Source organism: Accipiter gentilis, chromosome 9, assembly GCF_929443795.1.
Source record: "Accipiter gentilis chromosome 9, bAccGen1.1, whole genome shotgun sequence".
In the NCBI taxonomy this organism is placed as follows: Eukaryota; Metazoa; Chordata; class Aves; order Accipitriformes; family Accipitridae; genus Astur; species Astur gentilis.
The window spans coordinates 5,154,380-5,174,946 of NC_064888.1; the positions used below are offsets into that span (position 1 = coordinate 5,154,380).

General features: G+C 45.1%; 1 protein-coding gene across 10 annotated transcripts in view; it reads left to right on the forward strand.

The window, feature by feature from the left end:
* The window catches only part of OIT3 (oncoprotein induced transcript 3), a 32,183-nt gene extending 12,008 nt beyond the window's left edge, over nucleotides 1-20,175 (forward strand). For all 10 annotated transcript variants that reach the window (XM_049811034.1, XM_049811039.1, XM_049811040.1 and 7 more), the window contains 7 exons: nucleotides 320-430; nucleotides 4,343-4,465; nucleotides 7,390-7,512; nucleotides 12,270-12,430; nucleotides 13,057-13,472; nucleotides 17,911-18,010; nucleotides 19,499-20,175. In XM_049811034.1, coding sequence (XP_049666991.1) covers nucleotides 320-430; nucleotides 4,343-4,465; nucleotides 7,390-7,512; nucleotides 12,270-12,430; nucleotides 13,057-13,472; nucleotides 17,911-18,010; nucleotides 19,499-19,684 — 1,220 coding nt within the window. In that variant the 3' untranslated portion in view covers nucleotides 19,685-20,175. The remainder of the gene's footprint in view (nucleotides 1-319; nucleotides 431-4,342; nucleotides 4,466-7,389; nucleotides 7,513-12,269; nucleotides 12,431-13,056; nucleotides 13,473-17,910; nucleotides 18,011-19,498) is intronic.
* Nucleotides 20,176-20,567: the final 392 nt, after the last annotated feature.

Here is a 20,567-nt window from a genome sequence, read left to right on the forward strand (position 1 = left end):
TATGAAATCAATTAGACAGTTTCATCTCTGTGAATTCTAGCCTTTGTTCAGCCAGCGGAACTCTTCCATAGCTGACCTGGCTGCGGTGATTTAATGCTCTCTGTGGGCCCTGTGGTTTGTCTTGGCATGCTACCAAAGCCAAAATTTGCATCTCTGACTTACAGTAATTAAGCTAGATTGGTTTTTTTCAGCTTTACTAATGTGGGCTAGGTCTGTAACTGATGGACTAGACACAGGGCGTGAAGCTGATGGTACAAATACAGTATTTTCATTTGCATGCTCAATGGCTTGTGCTGACAACATTCTTGTCATGCCCTAGATTTTTATGACATCTGTGATGTGGTGGATTGCCAGGGCTCCTGCCTGGACACCGGTGACTGCACATGTTCCCCAGGGACGACACTAGGACCTGATGGACAGACATGTCTTGGTAAGGGTGGAAATAACTTGTCAGCTACTGATGCTTTCTTCCCCCTTTGTTTCATTGCTTATGTCTCAATCTGTTGTCTTACAAAGCAGCACAAAGAAGGAAAAGTATTCTGAGAGGAGGTTTTTTCCCCTTGCTGCCTAGAACAGATCTTTGATTCTGTAAGTGGTTCCCCATCTCTCCCCACAGGGTGAGATATGACATCCTATGACTGAATACATTCTGGTGCCCCTGGAGCTACACATGTATAGAGGCTGGATTTGCTTTCTGCGTGGTCCAGCCACTGAAGGCAGCAGCTTTACTGTCAGTAGCAGAGTCTCTTTGCAAGATCACGGTACAGTCTCATTGGTATTCAGGAATGACTGTGCAGTCTGTCATTAGAGATTTTCTCTCACCCACTCTGTTGAATGTCTCTTTTCTCCAAGAAAAGTTTTGCTGACTGGTGTAGGGCTACACACTAAGCTTCACTGTACATACTGCCCTTGTAGGGCATTGTTCAGGGCCTGTGGCTTGAGGAGAGCCAAGGGATTGTAAGTTGCAGCACAGCCTCAGTGGCTTTAGGCAGAATGACAAGATGGTATTCAGGGGGCTGACACTTGGTGACTGCACTGGCAGAGACTAGGATGACCAGGAAGGAGGTGGAGGGCTGTAAGTGAGAGCAGATCAGGGAATGAGGGCTTCAGGGGCTTGTGAGGGAATCCCCATGAACCTCTGAGGAGAGGATGGCTGTAGCAGTTCGTGTGGTGCTGGGAGGAGAGCACCTGGACTGCGAGGTCTTAGGAAGAAGATGGTCTGTGGGGCAATGCAAGGGGCTGGGAAGGGGTGGCTGCTGGGGAGCTGCAGAGCCACATTGATGGATAGGAAGAAGTGGTGTTGAGGGAGGAAGGGGTGCTAGTGTTCGGGGGAAGTGGGATCTCATCTTTGTCCTTGTGACTTCATTTGGTGGAGAAGTTGAAAGCAGAGATCATCCAGGAGACTGTGTGGCAGATTAGTTTCTTCCATACAGACTACAGCTGACAAAGTGAGCATGGGTGGTTTCTTTCTTCACGTTCCTTGTGTCTGTGGGCATCAGGGTAGGGGCCACAGTCATTACAATCTGTGGAGAGAGCAGCCTGGCCCTGCTGCAGGTTTACACTTGCTCACACCAATTCTACAGAAGGGTTTTGCTTAAGCTGCTCCACATCTCTGCAACCAACTGGCTGATTTAGCTCTCTCAGCTAATTGAAAGCATTTATTGGCTGATTCTGCGCAAGACTTCTAGTCACAGAAGCATCTTTGACAAGCACCAGCACTCAATAAATGTGTGGCAGGCTCACAGGTAAGGATTTCCTGCAGTAGGGAGGCATGCAGGAGTCCTAAGCCTGTCTGCGGGTGCTGCAGCTGGCTTCATCCCCCCATGGCCAGGCCAGGCAGGATTTCTGTACTGCTGTTTCTCTTCATGGTAACCAGATGGCACAACATTTCAGCTGTAATACACTGGTTTACCTATCTGCAGCCTCTCTTGTTGTATGGCTTGCTCATCTTTCTAATGACTTTCTGTTGTACTGAGTAATTGCACAATCACATCTGTGGGAGTAACTGTGCCAGCCTTCTCGAGAAACCAAACAAATCTGTATTAGCCTTTCCTATATGGAGAATATTCTTCCTTTCCCAGCTCAACCTAAGATGGGGGCTGAAGATGCTGCGATAACGCTAAGCAGGTCTTGTGTGTGAACCTCTCTGTGCTAGGCTGACTTCTCTTCAGTACATCATATGCTTTGAATCCCAGAGTAAAACTGCTGATCCTAAGTTATATTTTCATTTGCAAACTTACTTAGGGGTTAGATGAGGTCTTAGACTTTCTGTCATGGACCCACCAACTCGGTGCATTGCCTTTGACCTCTTGAATACCTGGATCCATGTTGTACTAAGCCATGGTTAAAATCATTTTAGTACTCTCCCAGTCTCAAGAAAACCAGCCTGTATCCCAGAAGTGCTGGTTGTCACTGGTGTGGAAGAGCAGGGACAGATCTGCTCTGTGTTGTAGAACTTTGAGGACCGGCAAGGTGAATTGCTGGCTACAGCCCTTGACCAAGCCAAGCTCTAGAACTTTCTAACAGCATCTCTATGCATTTGCCAGTAGCCCTTTCCCTCTTCACCCTCTGTTTTTAAGCAGCATTAGTTTCATTGTTAGAAGGGAAAGTGTGGAGCCTGTCACATATGTGAAAAGGGAAGTGTCTGTGCGTCTCCTGGACATGCTTCCTGCCTCCCAAAGCAGGGTACCGGCCACTTCTTTGGCTAGAAATATTCAATTCACGTTGCTTGCGGAAGGAGACACCACCACTAGCTGCAAGCTGCGGGTACTGTGTATGTGTGGGACCACTTATACCTAAGAAACCTCATCTCTGACGTGTCTCTTAAAATGGTATTTTTCTTTTTTATTGGTTTTAAACTTCTGACATCTAGTAAATGGTAACTTCAAAGCTGTTTTGGTGAAACTCCATGTGAACCTTGATTGATAACCTTAGCATTCTGGCCTGCCTAAGAGAAATCATTAGTTTTGTGGCTCAGCAATAGCAACGACTGTCCCCCTTTCTCTGTTTGATTCACTTTTTGCACAGAGATTAAATCAGGTTGAAGAATGAGAACCTCCGAGAACAAAGTACCTTTAAAAAAAAAAAAAAAAGGCAGACAGACATAGAGGAGCTTTACCCTTTAAAATGGAAAATTAGGAGGAGTTTTCAGAGCTTTACCAAGAGATTCAAAAGCATCGGCTGTGCTTTTTCCTCATAAATACCCTCAGTACCCTGGAAGGCTCTAATCTAGAGCTGAATGCAGCCAGCACAGAAATGTGACACAGGTACTGTTCGTGGGTATGTTCCTTTAGGTTATAAAAACTCAGTCCGGGCCCATTACAAGGTTATTCTGCAACCTTTATCCAGAGTTTGCTCCAGAAATTGTGAGATGCCAGCTTAGGCACTTCCCTTTCTACTGAGCTGGAAAGGTAGGAGCCACAGCTCTGTGGAACGCTGCAGAGGAGCGAGCAGGGAGGGCTGTCATGGCGCAGCGAGGAGCTGAGTCCCCAGAGGGAGTAGCTCAGAACTGAGCTCTTCATGTCATCTTCAGTACAGAGAGTCTGAGCAGCTAATGGTTGTGACAGCCTGTGTGGCACCAGTGCCCTGGTTAGGTCTCACCATGGTGAGTTGACATTTCTATTCTGCAAGAACACCTGAGATGCCTGCTGCAGGGAGCAGCCAGAGCTGGGGCAAGAAGACAAAATGATGACATTTCTCATGACATGTCTCTTCTTGGGAAAGCTTCATGGGGTTCATGAAAATGTTTTTGTTTAATTTCAGCTTTGTTTATATGTTTACAGCTGGTTTTCATGTCTTTATTTTGAAATAAGGGGTGAACCATTTAAAATTGCTGTAGGACAGTTGGCCACATGTAGCAGTGGCAGGTGTGATACAAAACTAGACATGGTTTATTTTCGACTGATTCTGGTCTTCACCTAATTTTACCGTGCAGTGAAGTCACATTAACTCCATTTTACTGTCTTTGTGAGTGGAGAGGAGAATAGTTTATGATGAGAAGATAAACGAAAACGTGAACTCCCCAGCATGTGGAATCAGTTTGGAAGTTTCCCAGTGGGACTGTGTCCATCTTCACTCCAAAATGGCTTCTGTGTGCATGTGACTTTTCCCTCCAGGTCTGCTTTGTTCCCGAGGTAGACACAGCATGGCAAAACACTCTGCTACTGTCAGTAGAGAGCGGTCTTCAGCACTGAGGGATTACTCATCTCTGTTGCCCTGATCCAGCTCACGAGGTCAGGAAAGCCAGTCCACAGTCTGATCAGTGTTCCCATGTAGCAGCCCCTTTTTGCCAGCTGTGTGTTTACCAGGGGGCATATTATGACAGTGGGGGTTTTTTTTTCAGATGAAAATGAATGTGAGCAGAACAACGGAGGCTGCAGCGAATTTTGTGTTAACCTGAAGAACTCCTACCGCTGCGAGTGTGGGATCGGGCGCACACTGGGAAGTGATGGGAAAACCTGTGAAGGTGAGGTTTCAGCTATCGCAGTCTGTTGGAAACGATATAAATCATTCCCCTTCCTTTGCAGTTCTCTCTTGGCTCCTTGCAGCTGGGATTAAATATCATTCATATCACTTCTGTGCTTGCCAGTGGGGTTGTTACTGAAATACTCTTCTAATTAAGCGGAGAGGAGTCTCCTTGTTGTTCTCCCTGCCTTGTTCATTTCTGTTAGGACTTGCTTGTATTTATCTCCATGGGGGGAGAGGCAGCAGTGAATGTGGAAGATTGGTTGTCCAGACAGAACTAGTTATTGCTGGGGATGCTGGGATTTGGCTCTGGAGATTTGTATGATAATTGTGCAGGGGCAGATTTAGCATTGCTGGTTTTTGACAGCTAGCGTTAGATATGGGGTAATATCATGACATTAGACTAGACCATGAGGATCACTTAGCCTCCCAGGATAAAGATGGGGGGGGGGGGGCAGTCTGTAAACAGAAGCTAGATTTGAGATTAGGGCTGCATTTTGACTGTTTGATTTTTCTAGGTGGTTAGTTGTGGGGTCTGCTGTGTGCAGCTGCTACAGTTACTTCCCATGGTGGCACATCCAGGTTGAAAACCCTTGATAAGTTTAGACTGGTAGCTTAGCAGGGGCTTAGAGACCAAATTTTAAGTTTGATCTGTTGTCACTAACAATGTACAAACGTCTTTGAACAGAAATATGAAAACCCAGCAAAAATTGACTCATGCCTGATGTTTTCTGTGGTCAGCTGTGAAGAGCACTGTGTCCCCTCGCAGGCAAAGCTGCAGTGTTGTATGTTCACAGATACTGTGGGGCCTCAGACAAGAATAACAGCTACAGATGTGCCTCACTTTTGAGCTATCTGATTGCCAGAAGTGAATATATCTGCAGCCTGCATGCAACCTTACGTTAGCTGCTGTGTGGCAGACTTCCATGGTGCAGGGAGAGAGAGGGATTACCATTGTATTATTGGGCTGGACTCCACCCTTTATAGTTCACTTACAGATGGCGCCAAGCTGCAGTTTTTGTCCCTGTTTTCCCCCTCTTTGATACCAAAGCACATTTCATCTCATTTCTGTGAAAATCTCCCCTCTCAGCTCTGTTGCTAAAACATGCCTCATCCAGACTATGACACTTCCCTGGGGAAAGCTGCTGAGCAGCGTGCTCTTTAAGTACTTGTTAAGCTGTGTAGGGCCAAAAGTGGTCTGTGGGCTTTGTCCCTTCCACATCCAGCACAGTGCTGGTGGGGTGTCACATAAGCCGGCTGTGCTATGTGGCAGTTTTTATTCGTGAGCGCTGCAGTCTTCTGCCAGGGCTGGAATAGTCTGTGCTTGGAAACTCGTTTGTTTCTGCTGTTCTCAATGTTGGATTTTAGGGCCTTTGATATATCATTTAATTTCCCCTTCTTTAAGAAGGATGGTGCTTTTCAAGAGTTTAACACCGCTGCTAGGGATTTTTACAGTCTTGTTAGTGAGTTTTATTTCTAAAGAGGTGCCCTCAGCTTTGTGAGCTGTTAGAGTATGTGATTTACTTGTGAGCCACCTCACAGCTGTTGCTAGAAAGAACAAATGCAGAAGATTTAGCTTGATTACATGAGCTCGTGAGGCTGAGTAAGGTTAAGAGTACCTCAAAATTTCCATTATAATGCTTTACCCATTACTTTGACTCATGTGGAGTGTTCAGGCTGTTGTTTTGCATGCAATGTGTAGGATTGAGTATGGGATTTCCATTCTTTTCTTTACATCTCAGTGAAAACCACACAATCATTTCTGATGGCAGGCTTTGGCAGAAATATTTTGTATTTAGGATTTCTTTATATTATGTGTACTATCGTTTTACTGAGAACATCTAGCAGTGTTCATCCCAAAGGGTTAAAAAAATCAAGCAGTAAAGATTTTTTTTTTTTAAATCATGATACTTTGTTATTTTCTTTATAATAGAAAGCCAATAACAACTGGAAATGGCCTTACTTGTCTTAGCTTTTCAAATCTTCAGAATGTATTTGGATGACCTTTCAGGCTCTTTTCTGCAGCTGTAGTGCCTAGGAATATGTTTTACATGAAAACTCAGATCTTCATAGAATTGCCTCAGCTGAACAGAAAAGGTGTAAGAAAAGACATGAAAAATCCTCCAATTAGCTGTGCTGCCCTCTCAACTCTGCACTTTAAAATAGGGGAAAATTAGGAGGGGAATTGACCTTACACCATGAACTTGTGTTGTTTTTTCTTTGTCATAATGCACCTCAGGGTAGCCAACGTCTAAGCCTAAAACTCACAAACTAGCAGAATTCCTGCTGAACAAACTCCTATGAGCACATTTTCATCCTCAGCCTACAAAGAGGATGCAGGAATCCAGTATGCCCACCTCTATCACAGCTGGGAAACCCCCAGGCAAAGAGCACATCATCTCTTTGGTGTTCCCTGATGGGAATAGGAGCTGGCTACCTGCGACTCATGTCCTCCCCAAGACACCTCCCCTGCAAATCTCAGGGCTTTAATTTTGGTGATGACTAACGGAGTGAGTATGATTCCACATGGTAGAAGTTTTAAGAGGATTTTCCTCCCACCTTTTTGAAGTACGAAACAAAATAAAAATTTAGTTTAAGAGGATGTCTCAGAAGTTAGAAGGGGCCAAGCTGAAGATTGCCTATTCAGCCTTCTTATGTACACCAGTTATATCATGTGATTTAATTTGGTAAGCTTTTCCACAGAATTCCTCGTTAACTTCATGGTGAAATGACAAACACAGGAAATTGTACAATTAAAAATAGGTTTCCACTGTATTTTCTTGGAAGCAAATTCTCACCGTGCTGTTGCCTTTGAGCTCTGTGTTGGTTTAACTGTTTGTTAGCCAGGAGTGTATGTTGGGGCCTACATAGCTGCCACACAGCTGCCTGAGGAGCAGGGTGTGCTGATTTTTCTTGCTTTTGCAGAAATCGAAGGCTGTCACAATAACAATGGAGGCTGCAGCCATACCTGTATTGAGGTGGAAGACACGTACCAATGTGAATGTCCGAGAGGTCTTGTTCTGTCAGAAGACAACCACACTTGCCAGGGTAGGTCAACAAAATCTCCCTGACAGCCTCTGTTCCCTGGATGCCGAAAGTATGTCTGAAAGAACTTTTCTTCTTTTTTTTGTCATGTTCTCTTAGTCTGTCCTCTCTGTTTGGTTAACAGAGCTTTGTTGTTAATGACAGATCATCCAAAACTGAGAGCCTGGAGATATTGCTCTTTTTACCAGGCAGGAGCACAGAGATGCAGGACCCAGCTGGGTGCATCTTGCATCACAAGTGGTTTTGGCAGTGTTCACTTACAATTAAGATTGCTTAACATCTCTTATTATATTGCTCTGCTTCAGCTGTGTATGCCTTTGACAAATTTATGCTATTAGAGCTGAAATTTTCCATGCTTCAAACTAAGCTTTTGAAATTTCAGCTAAAGTGGTTCAGTCCCTTCCAAGAACGGGGTTAAAGAGAGAGGCATTTTTTTGCTCAAGTATCTCGGTAGCCATTCCAGTAAGCGTTCTGATGTCTTGAAGCAGGGTGCTAGTTCTGATACTAGGTGTTTCTGCTGTCCCTTGGAAAAGTGCCCAAGATAGCATCTGAAAGTTGGCTGTTGCTTCTGCTGCATAGAGGCAAGGGCAATGTTATCCTTGGAAGACCTTTCATCTGAACTTTACTCCATTCCTGTACACAGGGAGTCTTTCTTGCCCACTCACTTGCACCTATAGCATGCATATGGAATAAACATGTTTCCTGGTTTGGGTTGCAAGATCTGAGTGAGGTTTCCTTTCTAAATACATCTGGGCTTCCAGGGCTCAATTTAGCTCTGCAAGCAGTGAGTGCAAGGAGCAGAGGATCAGGGAGAAGTTCCTGAGGGCGCTGAGAATTAAGCAGAGGGGTCTGTAGCTCCTTATGCAATGACTTCTTACAATCCAGGACTTCTACCCAGGATTCTTCTGGTTCTCATAATCCCACAGCTAGCTGAGCCCCTGAGGTGCTGAAAGCATCGAGCAGCCTGTGTGTCTTACAGAGATGTCTACTATGATCCACTGCTGAAGGGACATTTGGTCAAAACTGCGTGTTGAGGAGAGCCATGTGGGCATGTGAAAGGCAGACAGAGGTAATGCTCTCTGGTGGGCCTCATCTGACTTGCATGGTCGCTTCTCAGACCTCTCAGGCTCAGCACAAAGCTGGAGAAGGTACACTACTGCCCTGGTAGAGACAGACCTCACAGCTCTCTGCATGTGTTCTGCCTTGGTGGGCCCATGAAGAACTTGTGTGGTTGCTTTCAGACATTTCCATGGGAATTTGCTAATGGGCTGGACTCAGGCCAGAGCAGGATCTAAAATGCATTAAAAGGGAGCCTGTCATGGGCTAATTCACTTGGGCTTTAGGTCATATGAGTGAGCTGGTGTTACCTGGTGTGCTCAGAATCTCCTGTCGCCTGATGTGTTACAAAGTGCCCAGACATCAGTGAGAGCAACAGATCCAGACTTCATGGTAGCCAGCAGGGCAGGTATGCCTCAGAGAGTAAGTTGGAATGGTTCTACTTGATGAAATTTCTGCTTTTTAAGCTTTTTAGAAATGCAGGGCACTGTTTTTGAGGGTGAGCACTGCACACTTGGGATTCAGTAGTGTTTAACTGCTCCAGCAGAGCCAGGTAGAGAGGAGGAGATGGGGGTTTCCAAGAGCTGTGATTATACTTCCTGATTGAAGGTCTGATTGATGGATACAGGCCAGAAAAGAGCAATGTTCTTCAATCCTGGCTCCCTGAGGCAACCCCAGCAGGGTTAGAAGGCCACACATTTCTCAGCCAGTGTTTCTCCTTCTTCTGAGGCTGCTAATGAGAGCAGCAGCACTGCCGGGTGCCAAGCTGGGGCTCAGGATACGGCATCTAATAAAGCGAAATTGCTTGTTCTTTTGCATTTCATGAGTTTATGTCCCCATGCAGTGGTCTGCAATTTTGAGCAGATATGACAGAATATATCTGGAACTGTACAACACAATTTTTTTTATGGCATCTAATCAGGTTTATAGTGGTACAATTAACAGTGCAGGGCAGGCACAGTTGCCTGAAGCAATTGGATCTGCAGCCTCCTCTGCACTGTCTCTACATTCAAAACAAACATTAATAATCTTGCACAGGAATCACAGTCATGGTTACAATTTTCCCACAAAGATACCAGCCAACGAAATATTTGGAATTTTGCAGACCATCGTGTACTCCACCTCTTTCTGAAGTGTGGTGGTGAAATGCTTTTCTCCCATCTTCCATGCCCAAGCCTTGTGTGCAGCTTAGCAGGGTACAGTGGTGTAGTTTATCTGTGCTTGTAGCAGTGGTTCAGGGTTTCTCAGCACCAGGGAGTCTATTCTACTGAGCAGTCTGAGCAAAAAGATAACCTCTGCTCCAAGCAGCTGTACTTTAAAAAGCCAAGGAAGGAGCCACAGGCTGGGCAAGGATCATGGTGCCAACGACAGCAGACAGCAAAATGAGCGTTGAAATCACCACAGAAACTTCCTACCAGGGTCAGGGTACTTGTGGTTGTTGGTGCAAAGCGGACTTTAAAGCGGTAATGAGGAGGCGTTCCCAGTACTTAGAGATGCTCTGCAGTGTATGAGGGTGAAGAACTGAAATGTTTGACTGGCAATGACTGGGTGAGGCACTTGGGAGCCTCACAGGCTGGGGTGAGCCCAGGGCAGGGATGCAAGAGATGGATGTGGACAGCAAGTCAGGAGAGTGCAGGTCTCTGAACGGCTGCAAGAAGTTGTGAACAAAAGTGGATTCCTTGGCACCCAGGATAACTCATTTCTGCTGGGCATCTCAGTCCTGGCAGTCGGGACCTCATGGCTTGCCCTGGAACAATATGTCTGCATATAGTCATGGCTACCTTGCCAGCTCCTTTTCAGCTCCCCCTATGATGCTGTTGCTGGCAGTCTGTCTTGGGGGGAATCAGGCTTGCTCAGAGCTGAATCATGCTGATGCATGCAGTCTCTCTGCTTGCAGCACCACTGTTAAATTGGTAGAACTGAAACACTGTTCTCAGTATTGATTATTCTTCTGTGTACAAATGTCTAGGGTGGTTTGAATTACCAGTTGCTCTGAGATAGTTTAAGAGTTTCCCAAAGTGTTTTCCCAAATAGTAATGATTTGGCTTGAATCAAAAGTGGATCTGCTCACAGGTTTCATTCACTTGTTTCTGTGCCCAGGTGGTGGAGACAGACAATTCCTGCAATGCCAGAGCAGAGGTTAAATGGGTGTGTCCTCTTTCTTCCCCTTTGGGCCAAAGACATTTAGAAACAGAGATAGCCTGAACCAAATTGGTCCTGAACTTTGGAGAATTGCAGTTAGGATCCAAACTATCTTGCCCTGAATTACACCATTATAAAACCATTACATTTTCTTATTCATCAGGGAGTCACTAGAACAGTAAAGCTTTAAATCCAAAATGAGCCAATTGGTACTCCAAAGGATGTTCATTTCCATCTGCATTGCACTGTGTTCTCAAAGTCCCTTTGTCTCCTTGTGAGCTTTGCCATTTGACATGCTCTGTTATTCCCGCTTGCCGCCTCCTGTGGATGGAAGAAAAGTTAAGGTAATGCGTAGTTCTTAAATTTTCTGTTCTAACCCAGCAATGTCATTATGAGAGCATATTGCTTTGGGCACACTGCATACATTTTAGCATATCACCTTGAACAGATCAACTTTTAATAAAAAAATATTCCCTGCAGTTACGCAGTAGCTGTTACAAGTACCTTAGCTGGGACAGGAGAATTTTTTTAAGGAGGGCAAAAGGCATGTTTTAGCAGTGTGCCTTGTATGCAAGATCCAGAATCCGGGATTATATAATTAATGATCAAAATTAAGGGAAGGCAGATCAGATGAATGTCAAGGATTGGGTCTGTAATAAACTTTAGGAAAAAGCTTGAGGAACTACTATGTTTGCAAAAAGTTTTGTCATCTGATTTTAAAATATGATAAATGGAAATTCTGCAGGGGGTTTGTTTTTCTGGCTAAGAGACCAGAATATATGCACCAGTATGCTTGTCCTGTATCTCACTAAATAGATATGTATACACCCAAGGAATATATATAGCAATTACTTTTTTTATTGAAGATTATTCCCTCTTCTTCCTTTTTCATTTTGTCCAATCTCTGTGTTTTTTCTTGCCTCTTATGTAATGGAATTTTAATTGAAAAAAGTTCACATGGAGATCTGCATTAAAATTCAAAGGTTGGAAGGAGGTAGTAGAATGAGTGAGCTAACTGGGTTTGTCAGAGCTGCATTTATTGCTTATAAAAATATTATGGCATTTTGCAGTGCTTCCATTTTAGCTCGGCATCTATATGGAATTACTCTGCCTTGTTTTGACATGTTCTGGGTTTGATGTAAAATCTGATTAAGGGTCTTAAAAATGGCTTTGCCTGGGGTGTTGTGAATTTGATATCCATATCTGGGAAACGCTCTTCCCAGGACATAGCAGTGCAGAAGATATCAATCAAACCTGTGCTGAGTATTAAGTATAGCTGGAAATACTGCATAGCTAAGTCTCTGCTGCAAGTGTCGCGGTCACCTTCGTCATCTTTTGTGGTATTGCTGCGCCAGGAGAATTTGGGGCAGTGGTAGCTCAGGAGGTTTGTGTTGTGTAGGTAGGAATACAAGACAGGTAGTTAGATTACTATCGTAAGATAGTAATCATAAATGCAGCATATGATCTCCCTTTTTTTTGCCCAATAATAATTGGTATAGCCCTTCCCCAGCTCCCTGGTAGACGTGTTGTGCGGACTGTTATTCTGGGGACTTTCCTTGTAGTTCCAGTGCTGTGCAAGTCCAGCTCTATTGAGGTGAGCATCCCAAAGGATCTGGTTGGAGGCCTGGACCTTTCCCTCATCAACACTTCGTGCAAAGGAGTATCCAATGGCACTCACGTCAACATCCATTTCTCCTTGAAGTCCTGCGGCACTGTTGTAGACGTATGTATACCCGTTGCTCTCCTGTCTCTTGGGATCTCTCGGATTCAGGGACTTGGCTATGGCTTACTTGGGGAATAAAGTTGATTTAGCTCTACCATCAGAACGCTTTACTGTGTTGCCATGCAGCTGGTCTCCGACTAGACCTGGGGTGGCATCCTAAAGTAGGATGGAGCTCGTCTGTCAGCACAGGTACTGCTTTTCACTCACCTAGCACTTCACAGCGGCAGCTTAATCATCATTCTGGTGCAGAAAGTGCAAGTGGTGTCATTCTTCACCCTCCTGTTGAGACAGAATCTGGTCCCCCAATAATGTTTCAAAGGTTATGCTGGCAGTGGTAAGGAACCCGGAAGCTTATATTAGCAGATGGGTAGCAACTGGAAGCAAATTCCTCTGCTTCATGCAGAAGTACAGTGCATCAAAGTTGACAGCAAACTGATAGAGGCCCTTAGTTCATAGGTGAGGATGAACATCTTTCAGGTTGCAGCATATAAATTCACAAGCTAGACTTTCAGTGACTAGTTTATGTCTGAGTTCCCTGAAAAAGGTAAACTCAGCTGCTAGTCTGAACTCAGAGAGGTCCTTCTCAATCATGTCCCCTTTCCCTTCAACTCCTTTCTTTGCTGCAGGTAATAAATGATAAAATCATTGCTACCAATCTAGTGACCGGCTTGCCAAAGCAGACTCCAGGAAGCAATGGGGACATCATTGTCCGCACCAGCAAGCTGCTGATCCCGGTGACCTGTGAGTTCCCACGCCGGTACACCATCTCTGAAGGTTATGTGCCCAACCTCAAGAACTCTCCTTTGGAAATCATGAGCCGCAACCAGGGCATCTTTCCCTTCACTCTTGAGATCTTCAAAGACAAAGACTTTGATGAACCCTACAGGGGTGCTCTTCCCACCCTCAAGCTTCGGGACTCTCTGTACTTTGGGATTGAACCCTTGGTACATGTCAATGGACTAGAGACACTGGTAGAGAGCTGCTTTGCCACTCCCACCTCAAAAATTGATGAGATCCTGAAGTACTACCTGATTCAAGATGGGTGAGTTCACTGTTCCCGCTCTTGCTGGCTTAGATGGGCATTGGCAGTGGGACTAGGTTGCATTGCCTGTGTGATGCAGGAAATGCTATCACTTCTCCACAGCATCTGCTGTGTTCCTGGCAATGACCAGCAGCCAGGCCTTTTAGCCATCAAGCTGAAACCACCTGTCCCATCAAAAGTGATCGGGAGAAACAGTGGGAGGCAGTGAAAGAGGTTAATCCAAGTGCAGCCTTTACAGGACATATTTCCCTGTAACTAGCCTTGTGGATAATTGAGTTGGCTCCTGTACAAAAGATATCCTTCCTGATATCCTCTCTCTGCCAGCCTGTAGAGTGCCAAACCAATCGGCAGAACCTCCCAATGGCTGTGTGCCACTGCCACACAGCTACCACAGCAACTGGAGCAAGTTTCTTAATTTTCCCATAATGGCCTTATTGTAGCATGAGCCAGAAGACTCCATGGCTGGTCCTGGTTGGAGCTCCAGGAGCACCCCTTGCTTTGCTCTCTCTTTGATGCCTGTCAGTGCAGTAAGCTTAGGGTGTCTCAGTTTGGCTGTAATTTTCTGGGGTGTTTGGGGTTAGTAATCTTCTAGGATATGCTAGTGAAAAACTCAGGGTGGATCTGTGGGTTCACTGTAATGGGTTTTGCATCAGAGATTTGGGGAATCTTGCTGTGGGCTCTGCTGTGGCTCCTAAGATGACCCCTGTTTTCAGACACTTGTTTGGGCGCTAACATGATAGTGTGGAGTGTTTGCATCCAGCAGTGCCTGGGAGCTTAACCAGACAATGCTGTGGAAATGTCACAGTTCGGAACCAGTCTGCTATCCTCTAGGGAGGAAAGGCCAGCCAAAGTAATATCTAAGATGTACCCAAGTGTCATAGCCTGACAGTCAAGGGACTCTGCTCATATAAGTCCTGTATTCTGTCTGCCAAACCATCTAATGAGGACAACAATAATTTCCTTAGCTGCCAGGCTAAATCATCCACTGTTACAGCTGGTGACAAGTCGTCCCATGTGATTGTCTTGTAGCAAAAGCGTTCTGCAGTGTACAGTACACAAAAATACTGTTTGAATTTCCTTATGACAAAGGTTTCAGCATTAGCTTGCTCTTCCTCTATCCTAGGCTGCAGCCCTTCTGTGCCTGACTTTTCTGGGGTTTGGGCAGATTTGTAATGGAAGGATTGATTTATTGACTCCCTGTTTTGGCTGTTTCTGTGGACCCTTCGCAGAATCAAGGCTCCATACATTCATTCATTTCTCACCATGAGTGAAAATGATGGGATTCAAAACAGTGGCCAAAATCTGAGCCAAATAGAGAAGGGAGAAGGCAGAAAATGTCATCTCTTGAATTCACCACAGCACTAGCTGGAGGATTTACAGCACTAGCAGCCCCTTTGGTACTGTTATCCTGCAGAGGGCATTAAAACTTCACCAAAAGGAAAAGTGGGCTGGAGCTGGCTGACTGGAGCCTCATCCAGCCTCCTCCACTCGCCAGCCAGTCACTGCAGGCCCCAGTGTCCCCAGACATGCCAACCCCTGTGCGCTGTGCTGTATTAAAATTGAAGCACTCACTTAGACCAAAGGCTAATGATGAGCTATTGAGGTAACTGGAGTTCTTTGTCTCTCTGTGTGCTTGCAGCAATTAAAAAGTAAAATTAGTTGAATACACTGCTGATTTGTCCCTGTTCCAAACAGGGAACTGTAATAACCCAGTTTCCTTCCATCAACCCAGCCCCAAAAGCCCAAGGCAATAAAGATGAGATTTTTAAATCAGTTTGATTATGTAGGATCAGGCCTGCAGGAGTTAACTGCAGCTTCCAGAGGGAAACACTGTGTAAATTTGAGGGGATGTATCTTAGATGGAGGGATGGGAAAATTCCCTCTCCTGCTTTCTTCCTTGTAAATCCCCTGCCATCTCCAGTTGGCAAGAGGTGGGAGTTACCTTCTGTGGGACTCCTCAGCCCTCTCCCTATGCTGATGTGACCATGCTGGAAATCAGGATATTCCCAGATCCCTCCCCGCTGTCTCTACAATACACTGTACTGCTGCTACTGCTGCTAGCCCAGCCAGCCAGCCCCAAAGCAGCTCTCCTGCTCCTGATCTTGTTCTTCCTTTTCTCAAAACAAAAATAAATAAAAGGCTTTGACCTATTACACCGGAGATAAACATTGGAGCTCTATGGGGCATCCGGAGCAAGGTCATGTCACTGAGGGCAATCCGTTGTAATCTGATGTGTGAGGAGCTGCAATTTATCTGAGCATGGTGTGGTTAAGGTGGTTCCATTGCAAGGCTCTTCTTGTTACACCTCGGGCTGCCCCTTGTTTGTAGGCTGAGGTGGTTATTTTATTCTCCAAGCCATCCTTTCTACTTTGCAACCCCCCAAAAGAGAGTCAGAGCATAGCTCCCATGGCTAGTCTCCCCTAACTTAAACACGTTATGCACAGGAAAGGGTTATTTTCCCTCTATCCCAACCAGGGTCACCCTTTTTTCTTACATATCTGTGCTCCCTGCCCTTTCTCACCTCTCCAAGGTGGGAAGCAGGGTCAGGGGTTTCCTAGAAAGGTGGGACATGGTATGGCCCCACACAATCCAAACAGGCTCGTCCCTGTCACTTGAGAGGTTTCTGAGCTCTTTTTGTCATGCTGTAATGCATTTGTTGGAACTCTCTGTAAAGCATGCTTAGGGCCATGGTAGGTGCTTCATGTATCCCTGGTTCCTCCTTGTTGTTACTCCATTTTCCTTCTCCCTCGCCCCAAACCAGTAGGTTTCCTGCCACTGGTGTGGAGGACCTTTGGAGAACCTGGGATTTAGGAGTCAGTCTTGAGCCAGTATCCAAGAATCACGACAGTTCGTATGCTCACCAATGAGGACATGCCTGAGTTGACCTTATGGCCCCAAAGCTTGGCCAGTCACTTATGGAAAGCCTTTAACTGTCATTCTTTACAATCAGATGCTTTCAGGAATGCTACTTCTAAAAGCAATTTTATCCTAAACAACTTAGTAAAGTCTAGTGTTTGGCCTCAAGGGGGAGGAATCTATGTCAATTTTTCTGGATGCACAATGTTAATTTATTAGCTCCCCTCAGATGTTTTTTTTGTATTTGCCTCCCAGGCGAGTTAACTAGACAAACGCTGCAGACAGGGATATCCCTTCAGACCGTGACCTCCACTGGCTGAGAAAAGCTACAGAAATACATGGTGGTGAAAATAATGCTAGGGTCAGACCAATGCTTTGTGCTGGCATGAACATACACTGCTCTACTGTATGTAGCAGAAGGGCGATTCTGGGAGGGTTTGCAGTGGGCTGCTGTCCACAGAACCAACTCAGCTGAACAGCATGGAGATTTCCAAAAATACATTCTAGTGAAAGCGGAGCTACATATAGGTGGCGAGTTTGCTGCTGTTTGATAGCAGAACATGTCAAATGCCAGCATTTCTGACAATGCCTTACATATTTCTGATGTAAAGATGGAAGCTAAAGGTTGCTGCAAGGGTAGGACTTTCAGCTGTCACACCATTATCTCTTGTCTCTTCCACCACTACTTTTTTTTTTTTAATATCTTGCAAAGTCCACGTTTCTGGAATTAACTTGCTAGAAAGGACATGCTGCATTGTAATGCAATATAACAGCAGCATTTGGGCCTCTCAGAATGCCTAAGGCTTTGCAACAGGCAGCAGTAATTATCAAGTCACCATAACTTATTGTCTTGCTGTTTCTCGGTCAAACTCTAAACGGGCTGTAATAGTTTATAAATAGACTGCACCTGAAATGTAACTTTTTATACAAGTAGTTTATTTTCTTGCAGTTCCATGACCTTTTGCATGATCATATAGTTGCTAGTGATGGAGAAATTGAAATTATGAATGTTAGTGTAGTGAATTTGAGCTGTCTGACCAAGTCCAGCAAGAAGAAAAATGTAAATGATGTAAAGCAAAGTAAACCTGGATTGTTGTGGTTTTCATAATCTGCGATATTTTAGTAATGCGGGTACAGGCTTCTTCATTTTAAACATGATTTATGTGCATATATATGTGTATACGGAAAGTACATAATACATTATATACTGTATAACAGTTCTGTTGATCACTGCAGACTGTTGCACAGGAAGGTGAAATGAGGACAAACTTGCCTGCAGCTCTCTGGCAGTCCCTCTGCCGAGGGGACTGGACCGCATCCTGCCAACTCTCTGCTGCTGAGCTGTTCTTTGTCTGGAGATGCTATTATCATTGCAGTTGTTTTTCCCCATCATTCCCGAATTTTCTCTGGTGGCCAAAGAGGAAGTAACATGCATGGTAGCTTAGCTTGAGAGAGCCAAGCCCTCCTTTCCTTTCTCTGGTTAAATAGGCTGGGATGTTTTTTCTCTCTTTTTTTTTTTTTTTTTTTTTTTTTTCCCATTTCTGGGAAAACCATTAAAGGCCTATTCCTCTGCTTTCCTCAGCTGCGTTTCTGATGATTCTGTGAAGCAGTACACGTCAAAGGACCATCTTGCCAAGCATTTCCAGGTTCCTGTGTTCAAGTTTGTGGGCAAAGACAACAAGGTAAGCTCAAAACACACCTCTTTGTTATTGCATCAGCTCTGATCTGACCGAGGAGTCTCAGTGCAGAGTTGACTGTATTAGAGTGTGAAGGGGAGGAATGGCTGGCCCAAGGCAGATGCTGCTGTGCCTATTCCAGGAGTTGTGTCTTTCAGAAGCCTGACACAGGTACTTTAGGAGAGAGTGATAAAAACAACTAAAATTAAATACAATATGAAGGACAGTTGTGGAACATTAATGCCATAGTAGGTTAAAAGCATTGTTTTTTCCACGGTAGTCTTAGTGGATCCTTGTATGCTGGGCAAGAAAAGTGTTCCCAGTCACCAAACAGAAACCTGGGGAGTTAGGCATGTTACACAGTATCCTATCTTTAAAACAAGACAGTCTATAGTTTTGAATATCTTCAACCTTATATCTTCTCTAGCTCTTGTGAGTACAGATGCCTGCTTTCCAGATACAAGGCCACCATACTGTTTAATTCAATGTGAAACCAGGCCGTCCAGGCTGGTGGCACTCTGGGACAGAAGCTTTGTAGTGGGAGGACAGTTGAAGGATAATGCCATTTTCCTAATCCAAATAGCTTTCCTTGTCTGTGCTAGAAGAAATCAGGTCTTTCAGTCACTGTTGTTATGCTCAGCCAGTGCTGCTTGCTCCAGAAGGCATAAAGGTGCCGCTCCAGCTCCTGGAAAGCCTCAATAGGGTTAAAACGGATGAGATCTTTCAAAATTCAGAGATTTCGCTTGGCTGTCTGATTGCCACTGCTGCCTCCAACCTGCATCCTCCCAGCCTGTGCAATGCATTTTGCTTCAAACCTCGCCATTGATTAAACAGTCACAAAAATTTGCTTTCCTAATTGCTGCTTGCAGGGATCTTGCTTACTCTCCTTGTCATTAAAGGGCAGGGAGTAGCAATCCTGTCCACTGCCCTTACTGTGCAGAAGGAAAAGGCAGCTGTCTCCCTGCCTTTTGTGTTCTACTTTTCCCATCAACTACTAGTCCTAGTCCCTCATCAACCTGCGTTTTCCTCCTTTGCCCCTCAGTCTCCTGGTTTTATATTTTCTCAGCTCACGTCAAATTCTCTTTCACGTTTCTATCAGTCCATCTCCTTGTAAGGGTTTATGCATTCTTGGCTTACTCCTACCAGTCCATGCGAGCTCTTCCAAGCTTAATCCTGGCATTTTCATCCCTTCTTCTGGAGGATCATTTCATGCCTTCATACTCCCTGTCTAGCCCTTGGCTAACAGACAGATGCCATGCGCTGAGATCTCAGCCAGGCACTTTGGAAAATGTGCCATCTCCTGGGCAGATAAGAAAACAGATGGAGCAGCCAGTTTGGCTGTGGATGGCAATGGTGGATATGGACCTTGTTGGTGCAGGGACAGAAATGACTGTACTGTGGGAATGGTGTCACTCATGCTCTGTGAGAGCTGGCAGCACTGCCTGATTCCCAGAGCTGCGCATTGACTTGGCCTGCTGTCTCGCCACCCTCCAGGAGGTGTTCTTGCATTGCCGCATCCTCGTGTGCGGGGCGCTGGATGAGAGCTCTCGCTGTGCCCAGGGCTGCCGGAGACGGGTGCGCAGGTCGGCTGAGACGGAGGAAAAGGAGGAGGAAGAATCTGTTCACATGGCAAACCACATCCTGACAGGTGGCCCCATCAGAATCGATTTTGATGACTAACACCCACCCACTGGAACAGCATCTCCACCTGAGACCGACCTTCCTTATCAATGCCACCTTTCATGGTGGTTTGAGAAACAAGAGGTATTTGGCAAAGCCCTACTTGAACCTCAGGACTTGTTTTCTCTAACCGTGTGATGATTATTTGTGAAGTATGTTGGGCACACGAGGCAGCCCTCTGAGTGCAACCTGGACCGCAGAACAGTTTGGTTTTACCTGCATGTCTTCCAAACAGCCCTTCAGTTGAAGGGACCCTGTTGCTTTGCAGGCCTGAAGCGTTACCCAACTTTGTCTTTCCCTACATCCACCTGCAGGCTCCACAGGACTGTTTGTCCTTGTCTAAACAAATGTTATTCAAGCTCTTCTTTCATCAGACAATACAAATAGTATCATAGCTGAATGTGTTTGCTATGCAGTTCTGTGAATGATGCTGAAGCATTTGGATGTGCTAAGATTTTGGATGACTGTTAATAAAAACATGTATAAAAATATATGTCTCAATGTGTAAGTTCCTTGGAGCTATAAAACAGTTGTCATTACAGGCAGCTAAAGCTCAGATCTATCACAGGCACATTTAAATGTTATTTTTAAAGAGTAAAAGGTATTTAATAAAATTCAAATTTTTTTAGTGTCTTTTGATAATTGCATGCAGTTGAAGTGTTTTCTCTTGCATTTAGTGTATCATTATTTTTCTCCTCCTTCTCCCCCCCACCAAAAATGCGGTGCCTTTTGTAAGTGCTATAGCACCTTGATTGTAAGAAAAAGACCATTAAACATCTGTAAATACATTTCTCCCCCCCCCCCCCCCCTCCCCCACAAGTGTGCTGCTACTCAGTCTTTGTTTGAAAGTTACCCTGGTCTAGAGAGGCTATGACTGACAAAG